This window comes from Sphaeramia orbicularis, chromosome 13 (genome assembly GCF_902148855.1).
Source record: "Sphaeramia orbicularis chromosome 13, fSphaOr1.1, whole genome shotgun sequence".
Taxonomy (NCBI): domain Eukaryota; kingdom Metazoa; phylum Chordata; class Actinopteri; order Kurtiformes; family Apogonidae; genus Sphaeramia; species Sphaeramia orbicularis.
Window position 1 is genome coordinate 19164019 of NC_043969.1, and position 23386 is coordinate 19187404.

At 36.5% G+C, this 23386-nt stretch overlaps 1 protein-coding gene across 1 annotated transcript in view; it reads right to left on the bottom strand.

The window, feature by feature from the left end:
• Positions 1 to 12033: 12033 nt before the first annotated feature.
• Positions 12034 to 23386, bottom strand: part of si (sucrase-isomaltase) — a 96407-nt gene continuing 85054 nt past the window's right edge. The window contains exons 45-47 of the mRNA XM_030153157.1: positions 22941 to 22990; positions 18869 to 19039; positions 12034 to 12346 (exon numbers count right to left, since the gene is read on the bottom strand). Of these exons, the coding sequence (XP_030009017.1) occupies positions 12269 to 12346; positions 18869 to 19039; positions 22941 to 22990 (299 nt within the window). The 3' untranslated portion in view covers positions 12034 to 12268. The remainder of the gene's footprint in view (positions 12347 to 18868; positions 19040 to 22940; positions 22991 to 23386) is intronic.

The window sequence follows — 23386 nt, forward strand, 5'->3', positions numbered from 1 at the left end:
GTGTTGTCATGGCAACATTTATCCACACACTAAATAAAATGCTTTCCTGTTTTAGCTTCGCAATTACTATCATACATCATATCTGTCAGCCTTTTGCTACATTCTTTGATTTGTGCTGGAAATTTAACACAGGCGTCCAGCAAACTTTCATTAGCCCCTGCTCACATCGAGTGTGTGAAGTGTGTGACTGAATCATGTATGTGTCATTTCATGTGGGCGATTGTATTGTACAGTGACGCTTGAGGTGTCGATTCGCTCTTCTTCTGTCTTCTTCTATGGTTACTAGAAAAGAGGAGGCAAATCCAAAATAAACAAGATTCCGCTGCCCTCACTGTGTACATAATGAGCAAGTATATTCATTTCTTTATTGGTTTTCATTTTTCCTGCGTCTGTTTTTTCAGCCGACAGCTACAGGGAGCGCCTGTCACGCATTGTTCTCATATTGAGGAGCTTGGTAACGTAATTTTAATTCATGAGTTAAGGGCAGTAGGTTTGACTCATTTATATTTTGCATTTATTATTAGTCCAATACACGAGTACACTGCGAACACTCAAGGGCAGAATGTATTTAGTATAACTGGCTGCATATACCCTGAACAACACTGCAGGGTGAGCTTGATTTTCATCTTCACTTTGCTGGTGATTACACATGCTGAGTAAATTGAGGCATTATGCATATCTGGAGTATTGAATTACTTGGCCACCAGAGGCATTTGACTAGCTCTGCTGAACCGGAAGTGATGCAATCACACTGGCCCCATTTCCAGTGATATTTAAATCCTTTTCTGCGTGGATGGTCCAGCCAATTGGCAAATGCTCTTCCTCTGTGCATGCTCACTTTCTGATTTGATTTGTAAGGAATGTTTGTGTATGTGTGTGTGGGACTGTGTGGGTGTGCCATAGTGATTTGATGTGATTTGTAAAGATGTGTGCGTGTGGCCATCTTTCAACGCTTAATCCACAATCTGCCGTCTGCTAGAAAATACTGCAGATATGCTCTTTTTCTTCCCCTGACTTTTCACAGAGTCATAAGTAGCCTTGCAATTTCACTCACACTTTCATCAAGGCCAAGTACCAATGATCTGATCCTGGGTTTTGTCCATTTGACTCCACCTGAGGCTTTTACAAAAGTTTATGACTAATTGGTTGCTAAGTTATCTGAGAAAACACAGAAACATTTGGTCTCCTGCTCATTCACCAGCCAAGTTTTGTGTGACTGCTGTTGTTGTTCATTTTGTCTTATTGTTTACTTTGTTGTGTATTTGTTTTGTATTGCCTTCAAATATGTATGTATTTGGGCTAAAATTTACTTAGGGGGTCAAATGAGTGGCCATTTTTGTCAAAAAAAAAAAAAAAGTTGTAAGAAATGCATAGAACTGTGTTGAACTAATGCTGATACATTTGTGCACAGACTACTGATATTATTTGACAGTGGAAGCTATATTTTCAGAAATATTGGATTTTGACTAGCACGTGTATGTGAAAACTTTTGCTGGTGGACGGACGTGACATTACTCATGATGATCTGGTCAGTACCAGTACTTTATTAGTAATAAACTTAAATACTTACTATTGCTAATTATCCTCTTATTCCTAAATGTTAGTATTGTGGATCTAAAACAATAACAGCTGACACAAAAACACAAAATGTGGCAGTGGACGGATGTGACATGGTTGTTATGGATCCCGTCATACTGATGCTTGGCAGCCATGTCACCGTTTCCAGAAATGATCCCTGTGCAGAAACTAGTATCATAATTATTTATTGTATAGTTTATCATCATACTAAAGAGTAAATAACAATATAGAATTGTTATTTCTTTATAAAAACGCTTATTATTAGAAAACTGTTGATTTAAAAAGTGACGTGTGACATTCTTAATGTATGTATTGGTGTAACATAAGCAGGATGGATCAGCACCATACTCCATATTGCAACCTGTAAAAATAAAACATGTGATATGTAGTATATAATCTTGTCAGAAAAACTGGGGAATCTAAAAGAATAGAATATTTGTTTTTCAGGTAAATTCAGTTAAAATATAACTTGGCCATTTGTGACATGAAAATATAGCATTAATTGTGATGAAATTGGACATTTTTGACCTGAAAACATAGTTCATATGACCATCAACATGTTGCAACAGAACTGAAATCCTGTAAATTTGCATAACTTGCATTTACCAACACAAAGTTCCTTTGGGGATTCACTTATGTTGATTTCTTATGCACAAAGACATAAATAAGACCTCTAAGCAAATTTTAGCTGACTTATGTATCTTTTACTTTTCTGGTACGTCAATGTAGGTGTGTATGTGTGTATTTAGATAGATATGAGTATGTGACAATGAGAAGTGAGGTTAACTGATCCTAAATAAGTTATACTTCCCACTCCTTTTTGAATAGGCAAATGAAGTCATAGTTTGTTTTATGTACAGCATATGTAAAGGTTTTTGTTTGTTTTGTTTTCTTATAATCTGTTTCACTGGTAAAGACTAAGTGGGATTACTTGGTTTTGTTGCATATTTGAAATAAATAAACTGAACTAAACAAAAAGTGGAATAATATTAGTGTTAATGCTTTGCCATCGTTCTGTTTAAGAGAAAAGGAAATGAGGGCTAACTTAAGAAGAAATTAAGTAAAAGCAAATTAACTTCGGAGTAATTCTAATAGGTCTGTTACATGAGAAAATGAGTGTAATCTATTTCGGTTTTTTTTCTCATGGTTTTTTTTATTTTTTATTTCCAGCCTCCACTGACACCTTTTAAGAGTAATGACAAAGATGATATTGATGATGATGATTCTAATTTTCACAATTATGATTTCAATGCCACCTGAAGGGGTAGCGCAGGTGTCGACAGATGTGTTTTAATAGCATTTATTAATTATAGTCATTCACTGTAATAGAAAATGGCTGTCTAGTGCTCTCTGAAGATCAATGGGTATTTTGCCCCTGTCACTTGATGCTGATCTGAATGAAAACTGTCATGCACACCCCAGTCGCACCTTTATATCTGCCTTTTGTCTTTATAGGTCCCCTCAGATGTCTCACTGTCATGGTTTTCATTTGCTGTGTCTGATGCACAGTCCTGCTGGTTTATCTTTGCTGCTTTCAGTTTATACTGTCACTCATTTTCATTGCCAATAATTTATGTATGATACTTTCACAACCTGCTTGAAGGCAGCCCTTGTTAAATGCCATTAATTTCAACAGCTTGCTTAAATAAAACGCTGACATTTTTTTTTTTTTTTTTTTTTGTGGAAAATCCCCACCAAAAAAAAAAATAAAAAAAAAAAATGTATAAGACTGGACCAAAGTGGCATTTTGGCATTTCAGATGATGCTAATATATAATACTGGAGGGAGTGTGTGTGTGGAGGGGAGAAATAAAGAAAACAGGTTTTCTTCAAGGGTGCACTGATGGACAAATAAAAAGGAAAGAACTGAATGACACTGCCAAGAACAGCAAATGTAAATGAACAAAGGGATGCACAATAAAAATAATGTGTCAACACTTTTATGGAGGACATTTTTTAAATAAATATTAGCGTCTTTCCTTTGTAGCCGGAGCTGTCTGGGATGGAACAATTATTCTTTGAAATCCTTTTCCCAATGTTTGTTTTATTTATCTTTTGAAGAGATTCTTACTTTGTTTGGGCTGGGTCAGGAATCTGTAATGTTCAGGACATTTAATTCAGTGCAGAAACTCTCATTAGTATAGAAGACCCTAAATGAGACGGTATGTATGTATGTATGACTGGTTTGTTTATAGATCCTGGACAGCTGCTGAAGTCTGATGTGAAACCAGTGGCTCAAGAAGTGACTGTTTTAGTGTGTACATATTAGGGATGTAACGATTACCGGTATAATGATATACTGCGGTAAAATTGCCGACGGTTAGTGTAACTTTTTTTAAAATTCTAATTATCATGATAACTGTGTTTGATTACTGCACTTTTCCGGAGAAAATGCCTATGTAAAGATCTGCTTTTATGTCAAATATTTGAATATAGTTTTAATTTATTACAATTTTAATTTTATATACCTAATATTTGGAACCAATATTTACTTTTAACATCTTTGAAAAGGTTTGTTAATCATCTGTGTGTTATTTATGCAATAAATTGTACAAATTTTTCGAATCAGATTTTATATATTTTTTTTGTGTTTTCTGGCCTTTTATTTTGAAATAGTAGGTTAAAGTGAAAAAAATAATAGGCAGATGATATAAATGAAGTTGTGCTGAAAAAAAAAAAGATCCCAAACATGGGTATAGTAAACATTTGTTTATATAGTATATAAAGGCAAAATCAAAAGGACTGAAAAACGGCCAAAATAGACTCAGACCACTAAGGGTTAATATTTGAATGTTTCTGCAAAAGAAAGTACATTGTGCCAATTATTTTATTTTTTATTTTTTTTTTTTTTCAAAATACAACTGGGTTAAATTATTTCAGTGTGACATTTTTTGAACATTTTGAGCACAATTTCAATAATGATAATTTTGGTCACAATAACCGTGATATGAAATTTTTATATCGTTACATCCCTAGTACATATATTGTATGTATGTGAAATGGTAAAGCTGGATGTGAGGCTCTTGGTGAGGTGTTTTTTATTTATTTATTTATTTAACCTTTATTTAACCAGGAAAAAAGATTTCATTGAGATTAAGAACCTCTTTTTCAAGAGTGTCATGGCCAAGAGGCAGCATGAAATACAACACACAGTTACAACATACAAGAATTTACAGGACAAGTCAAACTATGAAAAACAAGTTCAAGTCATTGAGTTTGTCTCTAGTATTTTGAGTTTGGATTTAAAACCATTCAAGGAGATCAATTCAGTCAGTTTTCAGTCTTTTAGCAACATATTCCATGTGCAAGGAGCAGAGTAGACAAATGCCTTTTACCCAGCTCTGTGTGGGCATAAGGCACAAAGAGGAATAAATGCTCATTTGAACACAGACAATAAGAATCAACACTTCTTGCTATTAAACTACAGATATAGGAAGGCAATAGTCATATTATGGCCTTGTAAATAAAGGTGTACCAGTGGCCCAGCATTGCACCCACTCAGGAATACAACTCACAATGATGTGTCATGGCTTTAGAATTAGTAATAAACCTCAGAGAAGCGTGATAAACTGTGTCAACCATTTGAAGACATTTTGACCATGCATTCATGTAAAGTAATCTCCATAATCTAACACAGATTAAAAAAAAAGTGGCAGTGATAAAGCACTGGTTACTGGTGTTTCCACACAGTAGTTGCACGCCAAAAATGACAAGAAGACAGAAATGGGTGTTTTTATTTGTCAAACTGTTTATGACTAAATTTTTGAAAAGTAAGCCAAGGTTTTTTTTGTTTTTTTGCTTTTTTTACTCGTATTGTGTATTACTTATTATTTCTTACCTATATCTGTGAGAGATAAAAAGAACTGTTTTAGTACGGATGAGGAAAAGACATTTAACTAATAAAATCTTATCGTCTGAAATGATTCATGACTCACCGTTTGAGTCAAGTGGGGCTGGGGGCTCTCATGATCTTAGACTGATCAATCTTACTTTTCAGAGGGATTCTACAGATTATGTCACTAAAAAGTAAATACCAGTGCTTTAAAGACATTTCTACTCAGCTAACATTCCTTTAACCCTTTATATGGCACTCATAGAAATACTCTGAAATTCAAAATAGTAATTTTAGTGTGTTATTTGAGGACATAAGTTAATTTTCAAAAATGTTCTATTATGTACAAAATCAAGGTCAATGAAGTTATCATATTTGGTTTCTTACCCATTAGTGGCAAAAAACAAACAAAAAAAAAACAAACAAGAAATATATTTAAAAAAATACAAGAAAAACATGTAATGTGAAAGGAATGTGTAGTTGAAGACATTAGAACATCATTTTTAGAACATTAGACCAACATAAGTGCTGATCCAGACCCCTGTCCACATCCACATTATTCCTTTGAACATCATTCCTTACATTAGTACCATTACTTCATGGTACCTAACAAAGCAGATACACTCACTGTTCATGCAGAGGTGGACCTTACAGACCCTGTAGACCACATTGGACCTGAGACTGATGACTCACTGTCCTCACTGTAACTGTTGCTGTCACTGTCTTGTAATGCATGCGGAAATTACCAAAAATAGTCACTTGCCCAGTAAAGGGTTAAGTGATCTGTTTATCAGTGTAATTATTTTACTGTGACTGTTTCACTCTCTTGTAGGGGAGTATGGTGCCAAAACAATGACTTTAATATTTGATATTAAAAATAAAATTGGTGGCATGGAGCTGCGGCACCCGGAGAGGCTGCTGCAGAATCCATGCCAGTGCCTCAATATGCGCCGCTCTAAGTCCTGCGGTGTCCAGCTGACTGAGCCAAGTGTGGCTGTTGTCAATATGCAAATATGCAAATCGTGCCCTTCCCCTCAAACCCTCCCCTCCACACCAAAAAGGTGACAGAAAGTTGAAACTGAAGAACCACAGTAAGCATAAAAAAAACTGTGATCAACAAAGGAAAATGTCATTGAAATTAGAAACTGTCGTTGATAAAACAGTGACATCAAATAAAAATAAAATGATTTTCATTCAAAACGCATCAGAATGCAAAAAAAAGAAATAACATAATTGATGTTCGTGTTTTAAATTTCAGCAAAACATTATCAATGCCAGTGCCTGTTTTGATGCCATGACAACCATGACATTTTTTTTTTTTTTTTAACAATACACATTTTTCAATGCCAGTGTTTCTTTTTTCAGTTTCAGGGTGCGTTTTCAATGCAAAATTTTATTTTCTATATCAAACATTAAAGTCATCATTCTGGCTTCATAGAAAAAGTCCCTTATGTATTTTTTGCATTGCTGTCATTAGCCCAGGTTGCTAGACTATTGAGTTTAGTTCAGTCTTTTTACTGATATTTTAGGGGCTATCCATGCCAAGGTCTTTGGTTTCAGCCTGAATTAATTGCAGAGTTTGTGTAACAGTGAAAAAATGAACCATAACAGTAAGTCTGATAGCAGTGGGTTTGGCTGTTGAACTCTGACATTCATTATAAAATGTGAATCATTATAAAACTCCAGGCCACTGCAGTCTAGTCAGTTAATGGAAAAGGCTGTATGTGTAGGAAAATGCATATGTGCTTTTTTTCTTCATCCAGGTATTGTCAAAATATTGAGGTAATTTAGGTCCAAAATGATGCAAAAAGGCAGACAAAAACGATGAAAAGTTATCACACACAGCTGAAACCTGCAGAAAGCCAAGAAAACAACTTGCTTGTTATTTATCAGAGGTGAAAAACTTGTGATTCAGATCGTAGATATTTCATTTACCTCAAAAACAGTTGTGTCGTGGTCCCTGGAAAAGTGGGTATTCTCTAAATTTTTGCCCCTTTTTAAAAATGTTATTTTTTTTTTAAGTACTCCAGAAAAAACGCCCTGTTTTAGAAACAGTGACATGTCAGACTACTCTACTTAGTTTATCCAAAAATCCATCAGTAGTATTTTCTCACTATTATAAAATTATCATGAGCTGATCAGGAGCAGTTTGTAGGTATTACTGGTCACACAAGCAGCTACATGAATGTAAATGTATTCAACATGAGGCAAATATAGGATAATGTTTGCCTTTCATAACGTTAGCCTTTCATAACGTTAGCCTACTCACACAGTGTAACTATTGGCAACAAAATCTCTTCTCTAATATGCAGTCATATGATCAGTTTAAAACTGAGTCATTTGGAAACCACCTTAAAACTTACGTCAGAACTAGAAAAGCATTTGGAGAACGCAGACCTCTGCAAAGGCAGTTCAGTCCCCCACCCCCAGTCTCCACCAAAATTATTTGTTCCTTGGTCCAGTATCAACATTTCCTGAAAATTTCATCCAAATTGGTCCATAACTTGCTAAGAGACAAACAAACCCTGATGAAAACGTAACCTCCTTGGCCGGGCTAATTATGTATTCCATGAAAGTAGGTTCTCTCAAAACGTGTCACTCACTTGAAATCTGTTTATTCTGCCTTTCTCGTTTGCATTTCTAATAATTGTGCATCTTTCAACGAGACGTGCAGTGACCTGTCATTCAACTGGGGTGGCACTAGCACCTGAGATGTCCAATCAGGTTCCAGAGGTGACCAGCACTAGTTAGCAATATTTTCCTTGGCATGACCCACCCTACTCTGCCTCTGATTGGCTCATCAGTCCTCATGGCTAAAGTTAACCAATCTAATCAGTGAAGGCAGGGAATACGAGCCAATTAGAGGCAGAGTAGGGCGGGACATGGCTTCACCATCCGAGGGAAAAAATGAGCAGTTTGGCTGCAGATACTACTGAATGAAGCACATCAGGGGGATTTAGAAGTGGGTATACGCAATGCTGAGTGAAAAATAAGTAGGAAGGGTTGCACGATTTTGGCAAAAAATAAAATCCTGATTTTTTTTTTTTTTTTTTTTTTCCTTCTAAAAGCTCGAGTTTTGATTTTGATTTTTGGGTAAAACTACAAAAGACAACAGAAATCAGCATGCCGTTTTCGTGAGCAGCCCACAATGCAAGGCACTGCTCCGACCTCGAATCTGTGATGGTATTACGTGATGAACCTACAGAAGTTTTTTTTTTTCTTCATTAAATCTTTATTGAATGAAGCAGAGTATACAAACAATGTATACAACAAAAAAATAGCATAACAAGTTTGCCAGGGGAAATACACTACAATACAATGTCCAAATCAGAGCAAATACCAATGGTTTTTGTAGCCTTTTTGCTTCCAGATTTATCGAACAGCTTTAAATAAAGTTCAGCATCTTTCAAAAAATAAGTAATATTTGGTTTTGTGTTACAGAACTTACATTTATGAATGAAAAATTTAGCAAGTAAGAGAACTAAATTAATTGTTAAAAAAAAAAAAATGTACGGTAGCCCGCAGGCGCAAGGCCCAGAGGCACAAGAAAGATGAAATCAATTTCACAATTTCCCCTTTTTAAAAATCGTCCTAATTAAAAAATCCGATTTCGATTTAAAATCGATTAATCGTGCAGCCCTATAAGTAGGTATACCGCCATATATGCTGGATTACACCACTACTCAAAAGATCACCATATGAACTTTTGGCCAGATAATCCATCCCTGCCGCAAAGTGTAAAATATATTACATCTGTAATCGAGACAGATTAGCATTACTACTAGTCTCTTAAAGTCCATCTTAGTTCTCCGTCGACTAATGTGTATGATGTATGGGTGGACACGAAAAAGCTCCTAAACCCTTAAAAGCTAACAAAAAGTATTTTCAACAGTGCGTTGAGTGCATGTGAGTCCTGCACACACCAACACATCACAGCTGACAGTCTTTGATGTTGTCAAAGTGTTCTCCTCCGTCTCGCGTGTTGTTTTATCTTTTTGTCTCCCCTTCATCTGTCACACACTCGTATATGTCAGTCACCCCGGTAACAAAGACGCATTGTTACTGCGACTCATTTAAAACCATGTTGTCTGATTAGTTCTCTTTCAGAAAGCCACAGAAAAACACACGGATCTATGGACAATAAGAACTCTGCGAAACAGTGTTAGTCCACATCATTTTAGTGTTTGAACAGAGTAAACCTTTGCAGGGTGGGTTTATTCTGTTTACGTATCCACAGCAGCTCAGTGTTCACCAGACAATTCTAAAACAGTCAATAATAAGTAGACAGCAAATTCACTTCAGGATCGGTGGACTGGCCTGTGTCTGTCTGTGAAGCTTTGCAGAAAAGAAAATCTGTACAAACATTTATTTACAGCAACAGATTCTAATAATGAGAATGTCAGGGGTCATTTTTTTTTAAGAAGTTTCTTTCTCCAGCATAATTAGAGGTGTAATATTTATAAAATTAACCCATACAGACCCAAACATCCACTGATATAAATTGTTTCATACTTGTTGATCCATTCATCCTGTCAATACATGTAAATAACTAGTGGTTCCAGGCACAACAAACCCTGCCCCTCGCACATGTTGTAGCTTATTTTGGCATCAGTCCAGCTGATGTCATCATGTCTGTGTGTGCTGATGTCAGCATATAAATAGCCTCTATATATGTGTCAAGTGTGAAGTAAATTGAAACTAAATTGATGTTTTTATAGACATTTGAAATTTCACCTATTATAAGTAAATGAGAGAAAAAGATTTAAAAAATTAATAAAAAATTTTAACTTTGACCTACTTTTCCCAAAATGTGATAACATCTCTTCTTGGTCACTGGCAATGGATAAACCAAATTTGGTATGAATTCAACCAATAGTTTTGCTGCTACAGACATGTGAAGTTTTGCCCATTATAAATAAATGGGGAAAAAAAAAGATTTTTAAAATTAATAAAAAAAATTTTAAACTTTCACCCACTTTTCCCAAAATGTAATCAGATCTATTCTGGGTCACTGGCAGTCTATGAAGCCAATTTGGTATGAATTCAACCAATAGTTTTGCTGCTAGAGTGTTAACAAACAAACAAACCAACCAAAAACAATACCCCTTGCCACCCCTTCGAGGGGTGGGGTAATCAGTGTAAAACACAGTTTGTCATCTCTTCATGGTCATCAGATATGACCCATTTGGACGTTCAGAGGCTCCGAAGTTACCGTGGAAACACCATTGTCTTCTACAACACTGATTCACCAGTAAAACCCATGTAGTTTCATCAGTGACAGTGGATGGACACACTTTGCTTATGTTGATGATATATGATATTTTTTTTTTTTTACTGGAAGTCACTTTTTCTTCAGTTTTCTCTGTTTTTGATACAATAACCCTCAACTTTAACCTGAGCTTTAATGAACATATTCATGATCTTTAAATTAAATACAGGAAAATACATGATTTATACTGAGAAAATGCAAAATACAGAGGATAATATTTTTAATAAATGGTGATAAATCACCTAAGAAAGGTTAGATATAGAGAAAATGTCATTTGGGAACTGTCATAAAAGTCGCACTGGGTCTTTATGGGTTAATAAAAAAAAAAAAACACTAGAATAGGCACATAGACAGATAGATAAAAGTGCTGTTTGTTTCATTTCTCTTTTCTCCTACCTTTGATTTCTCGGACTGGCAGCGTTGTAACTTGAATATGATTTTTGGAAAATTGTCTAGTCAGATCACCAGCTCAATTAGTCCCACTGGCACCGGGGCAGCTGGCTTTGTTGTCAGTTAAAACGGGCAACTTTTCAGAATCCACATATTACCTGAAGACAGAGGCTAGAATGAATCATCACAAATTTTAACTTTTTTTTTTGGACACAAACAGTGAAACCCAGACACACACCTCCATCCACCGCTCAGCAGTAACACCCCCCCTCATTGCATTCTTCCCCTGTAGAGTGGCGATTAGAATGGAAATCAATTTGAGGTGCCCATGGCTAAATTGATATCATTACATTTACTGCAGGCTGAATAATGGATGACTGTATCATTATATGGGATGGTAATGGGATGAGGAAAAGCACAGGTAGACAGCTTGCCTCAGGTGAGAGCTATAATTAGTGTCTTTCTTGGCACACCTGCACACAGCTGGGCATACACCGTACAGATACATACCAAGAATGAGCTTTAAGTAATTGTTTCACTCTTCCAGTGACTACATGTAGACTTCTCAAGATGCTGCATGTTCTGGTTCTGGCTTTTATTTTATTTTAAGCACCTGTCCACTCATTTTCGTGCAGCTGTTAGTCACCTGAAATAAGGGCCAAGAACAATTTCATAACATTAGTCACTCTGTGGGAATGTGTTTTGGACACAACTGTTGTTTATTCATTCCTCCGTAATTATACTATTTATATGAAATCAAAGGTGGGAATGTGAATATACCTGTTTTACTATATAATTAAAAGAAACTGTGACAGCCACCGGCTATTTTCAGACTCATTTCAAAGCTGGTTTAATGTTTTTTTTTTTTTACAGAAATAAATACATTACTGCACATTTGTATCAAGTTGTCTTTTTTTTATTTAATAATTTGCAGAGCTCTTCTATGAGCTTCAAAAATAGTACTTTTCCATTTCAGAGTTATTTATTCTCAAGCCATTTAAAGTTAAACTGAACAGTAGGATACAGTACAAAAAACACAGGTTATGACTTGAAGCAAAAAGCAACATTCATAGTAATCTAACATGACATTTAAGCACAGTACACTTAGCTGATTTTCTGTTGAAGTATCTTTAGTTTAGCTGTGGTGAACCAGTGCATATTTTAGATGAACAGTAACCGTTGAACATTCTAAACTGTTGATCAGATGGCGGTTGTCCATGTTATTGAAAAAGGTAGATCCACTCGAACTGACTTAGATGTAGCATCTATTTTCAGCTCCTAGACACAGGAAGACAGAGAACAGTTTGATGAAACAGATGAAATGTGAGAGTCCACGTCTGAAAATAAGACGTGTACATTGGTGTTGATTCGACTTCAATATTCAATATTATATAAATACCTTCCCCTGGACTGTTTTTCACTTGCATATAACTAGGTTGTGAAATTTACTCCTATTGAAATGCATTGATTTTCATGCTTTTCTGGGGTAATGATACATTATGTGTAGGCTGAAAACTATATGTTAAATCCTTTGTAATAGTTCACAATGGACAAGAGATGTATGGATCACACAGTTATGCAAATGGTGTCTTTTAATATTTGTTTTCAATGTCATTTTAGAAGTTATTTCATCTTATACTCATGGTTATTTGTGTTTTTAAATATATTCTAATTAAGAAAACAAAATCAAAAAAACAGGTCAACTAAGGGTAATTAACTCAACTTATGTTACAACCAGAGATTCCTCTGTGGAGAGACTTAATATGATGACAGAGTCCAGTGGATTAGAAAACGGTGCATGGGTAAAATGTACTTTCTTTCCGTAATGGAATATAGTTGTAGACCTAAAGTCATCTACAGAAGCGTATTGCATTCACACAAAAAATTTAATTCGGCTCTGTTTTTCCGAATTAACGAGATAATTAGCTAGTAATTACGAGAAAGAATAAGTTAAAAAAAAAAAATTCGGCTCTGTTTTTCTGAATTAACGAGATACTGTTTTCTGAAAAAAATTAAATTTGGCTCTGTTTTTTGGAATTTCTGAATTAACGAGATACTGTTTTCTGAAAAAATTAAAATTTGGCTTTTTTCTGAATTAATGAGATATCTTGTAAAAACGGAGTCGAATTTTAATTTTTTTCAGAAAACAGTATCTTGTTAATTTGGAAAAAGAGAGCCAAATTTTTTAAACTTATTTTATACTGTTTTATGAAAAAATGAAAATTTGGCTCTGATTTTTTTCAGTCAGTGGGCCAGTAGTGGCTGATCCAGGCAGGAGCTTCTTCTACATGTGCTGCTGAAAACCCTTCGGGGGAACGTGAAGTTGGTTCTGTTCTCGTAACCAAAAAAATTTAAATTCGGCTCTGTTTTTCTGAATTAATGAGATACCGTTTTCTGAAAAAATAAAAATTCGGCTCTGTTTTTACAAGGTTACAAGGTTGTTTTTACATCTTGTTAATTCAGAAAAACAGAGCCAAATTTACATTTTTCCATGAAACAGTATCTCGTTAATTCAGAAAAACAGAGCCGAATTTAATTTTTTTCAGAAAACAGTGTCTCGTTAATTCAGAAAATCGGAGCCGAATTTTTAAAAAACTTTTTCTTGTAATTGAGTTAATTATCTCGTTAATTCAGAAAAACAGAGCCGAATTTAATTTTTTGTGTGAATGCAATACGCTTCCGTAGTCATCTGCGAGAAAGTGCAGTAAAAACATTTCTTTAACTTTTCGCTAACCAAAATATATACTTTATATGATGTTATGTGCTGCATGAAAATTTATTTATTTTTTTATTTGATAAACTCCATTTTCTTTTTTTTCATATTTTTTTTTGTCCACTTTTGTGCTGGAAATAGTGCCCTCAATAAAAATAATACATTTCCCAACTTCATTCTTTCATAACTGCACTATTCATTGCATTACTCTAATGGAAATAACCAGTTAATGTCTCAGAAATTATAAATAGGCTACTGCAGGATAGTTACCCAAAGGTAAAATATAGAGGGGTTCATTTATTTATTTAAGGTCAAAATTGTGTCTGATCCCTTCAACAGACAAAATTAAATTTTACATCTGGATAATAAATATTGGAATATTACATTCTGTTGGGACAATTATCACTATCATCACATCACCTCACCTCGGTACACATTTCTACTGGTCCATATGAATTTGTTTTAGATACATACAGTCACGGAAAAAAATATTAGACCACCCCTTGTTTTCTTCAATTTCTTGTTCATTTTAATGAATGGCACATCTAAAGGTACATTTGTTTGGACTAATATAATGATGACAATAAAAATAGCTCTTCGGAGTTTAATTTCAGAGCTGATATCTAGCCATTTTCCATGTTTTCTTGATAACCAAAATCACTTCAGTTCTTACATAATATCTATAGCATTGTACTGCCAAAAACAGTGCTTTTAGGCATTCCATGTTTTCTTTTCTGTCTGTTTTAGTCACATGATACACACAGGAGTTAGTACTGGATTACATAACCATTGTTTCTGATGACTTTTGATGGTCTAATAATTTTTTCCACAACTGTAAAGTGAGTTTTGTGTCAGAGCCTTCTGTGTATTCAGTGAACGTACATCACGAAGTTCAGCCAAATGTTCAAGTGAGGTAAAAAAAACAAAAAAAAAAATGAAGCAGTTATGAGAGGGAAGAGGTTTTAAACAAGTCTGGTGTTATATATGTGATGTGTTATTCATAATGACAGGAGGACAGACTATAGCATATGTCTGATATAAGACAGAAATAGCTCCACTTGACTGTATTTAAATGACACGGAGGCAGCTGCTTACTGCTTCTTTCAAGTTGTTACCCTATCAGACAATACTTAAGGAGACGGATGGACTGTCTGGACTGAAAAAACCTCTTATTACCATGTGCATACTGTGCCATTCCTTCTCTCTCCTTCCTCCGTGCCCTTCCTCTGTCTACTCACCCATCTTTCATTCATCCTCTTTGTCTCTTTCACCTCCCTCTTTTCATTTGTTTTCTGTGATGCATTTCCTCTCCCTCCCTCTATTCCCATCCATCCCTCCTTCCTGGTGCACATATATACACACACAGTCATCGGCAACAACTTTCTTCATCTGAAATTCTTGCCCTCTCTTCATGCTTGTCCCCATCTGTCCTCTTCAAGAACACTATAAATCTAAATCTTCTGTCCTTTTATTTATTTATTTATTTTTCCCACCTGTGATTATTTATGGAGCCGAGCTGTAGCCATGTCATTTTCATGTTCCCTATAAGTGCGCAGCGTAGACAGAAATATTCTTATCACGGGTCAAACAAGGAGAAGGAGTACGTGCATTCATCTCAAACCTGACCCTCATCTCTTCTCCTTCGCAGAATTGATTCGCCAGTCTACCTGAAGGACTTTGTCAAGTGGCTCAGTACTTTCAACTCACAGTCTTCATGATATACAGTATATCCTTCTTTTTTCAGTTTTTTTTTCCTCTTACAAAACTCACTCGCTCTCCTTTGTGTCATTTTACGTTTCATGACTCCTACTCAGCTAAAGACCAGAAAACTCGTCCTCTTGCTTCAATTTGTGTTTTCAATATCAGTAAAGGACAAACCGCTTTTACACAGAGAGACCGGAAAAAAAGGCGAGATGGTGATCCCGCCTTTTTTCCACCATTGACCGATTTACACAGCCAAGCCAAAGGTGAGACACAGGTGAGACAAGCTGGACTTTTACACAGTGGACCTGTGTTCCGGAATCAAAGGGGTGGTGATGACGCACTCATTTTCAAATACCTCTGGCACAAGAGAGACAGTGGACGCATATGGAGGCACTGGCACAGATTCTGCCATTGTGCCTGCCGTCATGCCACTAGTGCCATAGCCAAATCATTCAGGTGCCTCTATATGCGCCCGCTGTCTCTCCCGCGCCTGGGGTTGCCATCATCAAAACGTTAATCCTTGGTTGCGGAATGAGAGGTGCTCCTTTTAGGGCATTTTCACACAGCGTACTCGAGTCCAGTCTGCTGGACCCCAAAGTTCACTTAATTTTATCTATGTGAATGCAACCGTTCTGTGCTTGAGTACTGTACCCGAGTCCAGTTGAGAAGGTAGTCCTAGGTATGGACTACCCATACTCCAGCACGGTACGTTGCCGTGTGGGGAAAAAAAAATATTAGACCACCCCTTGTTTTCTTAAATTTCTTGTTCATTTTAATGCCTGGTACAACTAAAGTACATTTGTTTGGACAAATATAAACAACAAAAATAGCTCATAAAAGTTTAATTTCAGAGCTGATATCTAGCAATTTTCCATGGTTTTCTTGATAAAATCCAAAATCACTGCAGTTCTTACATCAATATCTATGGGATTTTACTGCCAAAAACAGTGCTTTTAATCATTCCATGTTTTCTTTTCTGTCTGTTTTAGTCACGTGATACACACAGGAGTTAGTACTTGATTGCATAACCTTTGCTTTTGATGGTCGAATAATTTTTTCCGCTACTGTAAAGTGAGCTTGGTTGCGGACCGAGAGGTGTTCCTTTTAGGGCATTTTCACACAGCGTACTCAAGTCCAGTATGCTTGACCCCAGAGTTTACTTAATTTTATCCATTTGAATGCAACCGTTCTGTGCTCGAGTACCGTACCTGAGTCCATTTGACAAGGTAGTCCTGGGTACGGACTGCCCGTACTCCAGCACAGTATGTTGCCACGTGAATGTGATCCGTGCCAGAGACCGGAAGTAACCTAATCACCATTCCGACAACAGAAGTGAGTTAATCACCATGAGACCTTAGATGGTGCTCCTGTTGTCTCCTGAAAAAGCCTTGGATCTGCGCGGCACAGGCTGGCCTTATTGACCGAACCACTCTGTGATATATCAGGGACAACAAAGAACGTTAGCCTCAAACAAGCTAGCAGGTAGAAAACTATTGCCTGTGAACAGAACAGTCGCTCAGTTGATGACGTTAGGGTTTGTCTTCTTCTGACTTCCACGTTTGTTGGATAGCGACAGAATTCCTTCCACACTGCCACCTACTGTTTTGGCCCTGTAACACCCACTCGTACTTGGGCACGGGCCGTGGTACACGCTTGTGAACGCAACATCTGCAGGAAAGTGAACGTATCAAAGTACGGTACAGACATTGAGTACGCTGTGTGAAAGTATCCTTACATAGAGCTCCCTAATTATGATCCCACCTTTATCACAGCTCTGTTACTTCCTCCAGAGGTGTTACAGAGCCGCGATAAAGGTGGGACCAAATGATCCCAACATTGTGTTCACACAGACGTCATTTTGGAATAAAGGCAAAATATTCCCATAACAGAAGTGCTGTGTAAAAGGGGCTACAGAGTCCCTTCCAGCTGTTAACCTTCACCATCTGACACTACAGAGCAATGTGGCAAAAATCCTTTGAGATAGAACTAAGCATTCAACTTTCGCAGTGACCACTAAAGATGATTAACCGGTGATGCTACAAGGCATTCCCACCCATTCGACAGCCACAGTAACAAAGTATTTGCTATCATAGGCCTCTGAAGCATTTGTGTTCACCGTTCCTCGTGATCCTCTGTCACAGTTATTTCTGCTCAACCATTGGAGCAGATGATAGAGTGAGCAAAAGGGAAATGACAATCACTTTTTTTTTTTTTCTTCCCATGAGCAGCTTTAAAATTGCTGTCCTGAGTCAAGTCTTCAGCTGGGTGAATTACAAAACAACAGTGTCAGGAGGAATGCAGAGTTGATTACAGCTATTAGATGACAAAGTGGGGCACAGCAGGGGTTGGGTTGTGAACCTGGAATTTTTTTTTTTTTTTTTTTTTTTTGTAGCAGTGACAGATTTTGACTGGCAGGGAAATGCTCAGTCAAAGTGAGAACCGGGGTGTGTGAATATGCATGTCCTGATAAATAACTCAGTGAGCTGTGATATTAATGCACAAAGTGGACTATGATAGACCCTGAAACTATACACATGTTCTGTCTCATTTTGACATTATTAGAGCTGTTTGTGTCACATAAGAAAAGTTATTGAACTGAGCTACTGATGTGAGGACATTTTCTTTTCTTTTTGTAACTATATTGCACACTTATTAATGTATATTTATTTAACTTATTTTGCAAAGATTTGTCTAGTACATATTGTAAAAACTGCTGTTATAGCAGTTTTTGAATATGTATATATTGATATGCAGCTATACATATGTGTCTATTTAGAGCTTTATATACTGTATATGTGTATGTAGTTTTTGTAATATTGGTAATTTCTTTCCTCCTATTTTTTTCATATAATTACAAGGAGCAACTGCAACACACTATAATTTCCTCTGGGATTAGTAAAGTATTCTGAATCTGGATGTTCATCTGTCTAGAAAACTGCAATATGATAAAGTCTCCTTAATGATATACTGAATACATACAAGTATAAAGGTATACACATTATAATGATACATAAATTAGAATAATTTTCTCTCCAGTCTGTGTGTGAAAACAATCCCCATTTTCCAGAAACTGGCTTTTCATTTACATTAAGAGCTTTTGCAGACATAGACCATTTCCTGTGTTTGATGGTGCTGGTCATCATTTTGCTGAATTGTGTTAATTATAATGCACGCAATAATGTGAACTCATTTCAGCAACAACAATGGCAGGATGTAGTAAGTGAAAGCAGCACTTAAAACTTTGGGGGAGGGCAAAATAATGTATTTATTTATATGTAATTAGAATCTTCATTCTCATACCATGTAATTCAATGGAGAAACATTAGACATTACTTCTATCAGCACTACATCTGCACTGGTAACTAAAAGGTACCATTACTGACCTGAGTCTCAAGGTTGTGGTCTGGGGTCAGCTGATGCGTTACTCCAGCTGAGTCTGTTAGGGTCACCTGTGTGATCCTTTCACTGCCTGCACCCCAGATCTTCACCTCGCCCAGAGTCAACCGGTCAGCTGCAGCCAAGCCATCGTGGATAATTACACTGGACAAGGTGTTCTGGAAGACAAAGCGCTCAAGTCAGGAAGATGAGACGAAGACGTTATAAAAGTTGCACAGGGTGGATGAAGGGAAAGAAATGGGTAGAACAAAACAATTGACCAACATTTTTACATTTATACTGCTCAGTCATATATAACTATTTTTACCCCGTCCCTCGAAGGGGAGGCAAGGGGTATTGTTTTTGGTTCGGCTTGTTTGTTTTTTTAACACTCTAGCAGCAAAACTATTGGTTGAATTCATACCAAATTGGGTTTATAGGCTGCCAGTGACCCAGAATAAATCTCATTACATTTTGGGATCAGTAGGGCAAAGTTCAAATTTTTTATGAATTTTTTAAATCTTTTTTTTTTTCTCATTTACTTATAATGGGCTACATTTCACATGTCTGTAGCAGCAAAACTAACAGTTGAATTCATACCAAATTGGGTTTATCCTCCTGAGAACCAGGAAATGTCAGCAAAGTACAAGGTTTTTTTGTTTTTTATTAAATAAGTGCCAATATTGGAAACATCATGATGCAGCAGTTTTTTCAGATGCAGTTTTTAAAATTTTTATGGAATGTCCTTTATGTGGTGGACAGTTTTTTTTTGTTTTTTTTTTTGTATGAAGTTGTGAAACTCTTGTCCATAAATGTGGACAGAAAACCCATAGCTGGGTCTTAGGAAGTTATAGATTGTCAGTGACCCAGAATGGATCTGGTTACATTTTGGGAAAAGTAGGTCAAAGTTCAAGTTCAAGTTCTTTATGAATTTTGACATTTTTTCTTCTCCCATTTACTTATAAAGGACGAAATTTCACATGTCTATAAAAACATCAATTTTGTTTCATTTTACTTCAAACTTTGCAAATATATAGAGGCAATTGATATGCTGACATCAGGACATGCATAGACATGATGATGACAGCTGGATCGATGCCAAAATAAGCTACAATATGTGTGGGGGCGGGGTTTGTTGTGCCTGACACCACTTGTTTTTTCTTGTTTACCATACATATTTACAGTATATGATATATTTCCATGACTTTGATAGGTTCTGATATGTCTTACAGGCTGGACATCACTTGTGATTTTACAGTGTCAGCACAGTTAGGTGAAAATGTGCTTTACAGTGCTTCCTACCTACCTATGAAAATCAAATTTTCATGTCTGCTGGGCAGTAATGGGGACCAAACAGTTGTCCTTCAGCTGAACCACAAGTTCATTTAAAATGTGAAAGCAGTCTTTGGACAATTTTATGGAAGTTATACAAGATTGTCAATGTATGAATTAACAACGTGCTTGAACACCGTTATACTGTATAAACCAATCAATGTCAGGTGTAAGGAGATGCAGCACAAGTGTATCATGGGGCAAGATGAAGGCTTTTTGTGCATAAATATACTAATAAAGTTCCTGTATGAAAGCAAAACTATACACAGCCAAATCTATACAATCTAAAAAATGAAGCTTGTTTCAGACTTTAAGGTGTGAGAATGTCCTTAGTGAACTGAGGAGTTACACCCCCTTATTATATTTTATGCCTCATCTCTTCCAAAGTGAGACTTAATGTTTGAGTATATTTCTCCAAGTCATTAGTTTTATAACCTGTGTGTGTATCACATATATTCTGCAACATCTTGTGCTTCTGATTGTTTCAACTGGTTTAAACCTGTTGACTGTAAGAAATACACACCGATTATTTGTGTTTCGATTAACAAATGATCTGACATTTCCTAAAACAATCACTGACCTATTCTCATTTAAAAGTAAAGGGATGAAACTCATATGAACAAAAAAGGCCCAAACTGACACCATCGTACATCTACAAGCAGATCGCCGTCCAAAATGGCATATGATGTGCTAATCTGCCAGGCAGCACTGGCCTCATTGCCCAACTTATCCTCATCTTCACACATCTGCTTGTTCACGCATAAACTCATACATGCACACACAAACAAACACACAAATATGCACTCTTTCACTCTCTCTCCCCCATGGCTGTCAGACAGTGTGCCTGTTTTATCGCTGTGTGAAATTGCTTTGGAATGAGCCTGATGGTAGGCAGAGGACAGCCACAGATGTTTGGCTACGGCGGCTCTATGTGTGTGTATACTGTAGATTTGTGCATGTATGTATGTGCGTGCGGGTGTTTGTGATTAAACATGTATGCTCATTAATGTGTGTGTGCAAGAGAAACAGAAAAGAGATATAGTTTGTGTGTCTTTGCCTGGCTAAGAGGCAAATGGGGCTGGTTTAGTCCTATTAGTCCCAGTGATTATAGGGAGTTTCTGTCATGTCTGACTCCAAAAATGATCAAACTGTGGCCTGGTAAACACTCGCCTCTCACTGTACTTAGCCACAAGACTCACGCACATGGAATATTATCTCAGGTCTTTTTTGGTGCATGCAGAGTCGCAAACACAGGTGCAATTTCCTTTTTCTATTTCTTTATTTTTGTAACTGATTGGTAATGTCATGGCTTGACATAAACGTACATTTGCCAAGGTTGGTGAGGTGATGCAGCTGAGGTTGAATTGACTGGGTTGCACAGAGCAATTTTGGTACCCATTTTGGCATGAAATTGCACCCTGATTTCTGATGCCCAGATGTCCTGCTTTCTTTTTGCAAAATACAAGCAAACAGAATTATTTTTAGGCTTGGCAAACAGCGCTAGAATTATTTATCATGTAAACCCCCTTTAATACACAATACTCTATAATTTCTTTTGGAGTCATACTCAATGTCAAAGTATTAAATGCATTAATAACGGTTTCAGATGAGGAGGTGTTTGAACAATTACAGGGTCTTTATCAAATTGGAGAATTGTGATGGAGCACACAATAATTTTTATTGTGACTAAATAAAGGGAAAGGACCGTATTCATCCTTGAAGCACCATTACTGGTTGAATTTCTTTTCCTTAATCTACCAAGTACAGAATGCTGTAATCACATTAAAATTTACAAATTTCTGTCTGAGAGGCAAGCATAACATGCATGAAAATATTATAAGTCTGAAATCAGTGTTTATTAACAGCCAAAGCCATAAAAAGTGCTCGTTGTGCTTGTATTTGTGATGAGAGGTTGTCTGAGCAGGCATAAAATTTAAGGGTAATTTGGTGCCAAAACAAGTATCAGAATTTGACTGTGATCTTCATAAACAAAAGCACAGCTCTTCTGCTCTATCCCCCCTCAGGTTTCTGCTGTGAAAATTTTTCTAATGGGTGCACGCACAACAAAAAGTACTGCACTTGAAGGAAATTATATTGCAGCTTTGTCGAGACTATTGCCAACGTGGTGACAACACAAAACTAGAGGCCTTGCATTTATGCTTTACTGATTGTTTTCTGCAAAGGACATAGTATCTCCTCCTATACTGCATCTCCTTTTCTTAAAATAGTTACTGTAAGATTGTTAAATCAAAGATAGGCATATTTACATGTGCAAGGCTGCTAAATTGTATATCAAAAGCAATGAAATGAAAAAGAAAACAATAAAAATGTGGGCAAAAAAAAAAAAGTGGTTTGTGTGCATTCTCCATTGCAAACTAAATACTCTCACTGTTGAATATTTTGTGTACTCTGGTTAAAGTTGAATGAAAATGCCTCTGCTGTTAGCTGATTTATAAAAGTTCTATTACCAGGTGATTCAACAGTTTGTGTCACTACTTTGATACATTTCTCAAGGATTCTGTGCTTTTCAACTTTCAGCTAAAAGTGGTAAAAGCTTGCCTCAAATCACCATCACAGAGTTGGACGTACTCAATTTTGTACAAACGGTTTCCAGCAGTTACCCTTTGACATCCGCCCACAGCCCTATCGCACAGTGAAGCACGGGCTTTTTCTCTTTCACTGCATTAATAACAATAATGATGATAAAAAAAAAAGTGGACCTGACATGTAGTTGGCCTTTGTACTCACCGACTGTACTGAAAAGGAGGTTAGCAGATATTCATGCCTCTCAACTGTGTCTGAGGAGAGAAAATAAGCGTGAATTACATACAAAGAGCAATGGAGACAATGGGCAGAAAAGATCTGCACATGACTACCTCTGTGAATCAGGGGCAAATAGACAGTTAACTAATGAATATACATAACAGACTGTATGACTGAGTGACTACTTTTAATGATCACATGTCAGAGTTCAATGGGATCATGAAATGAAAGAATGCCTGATGAGCTGGATCTTATTAATTCATAAATAAAGAATGAAACGGAGGGAAGTTGTGTGAATGAGTGAATGTTTAACCAGTTAGACAGAGACTGGAAGGTGGTAAAATCAGCTAAAGCCTATTAGGATTAGCCTGTTTGCATATTATTAGTCCTCTGACTCATCACACAGTATTGACTTAATTGACTCAACAAGT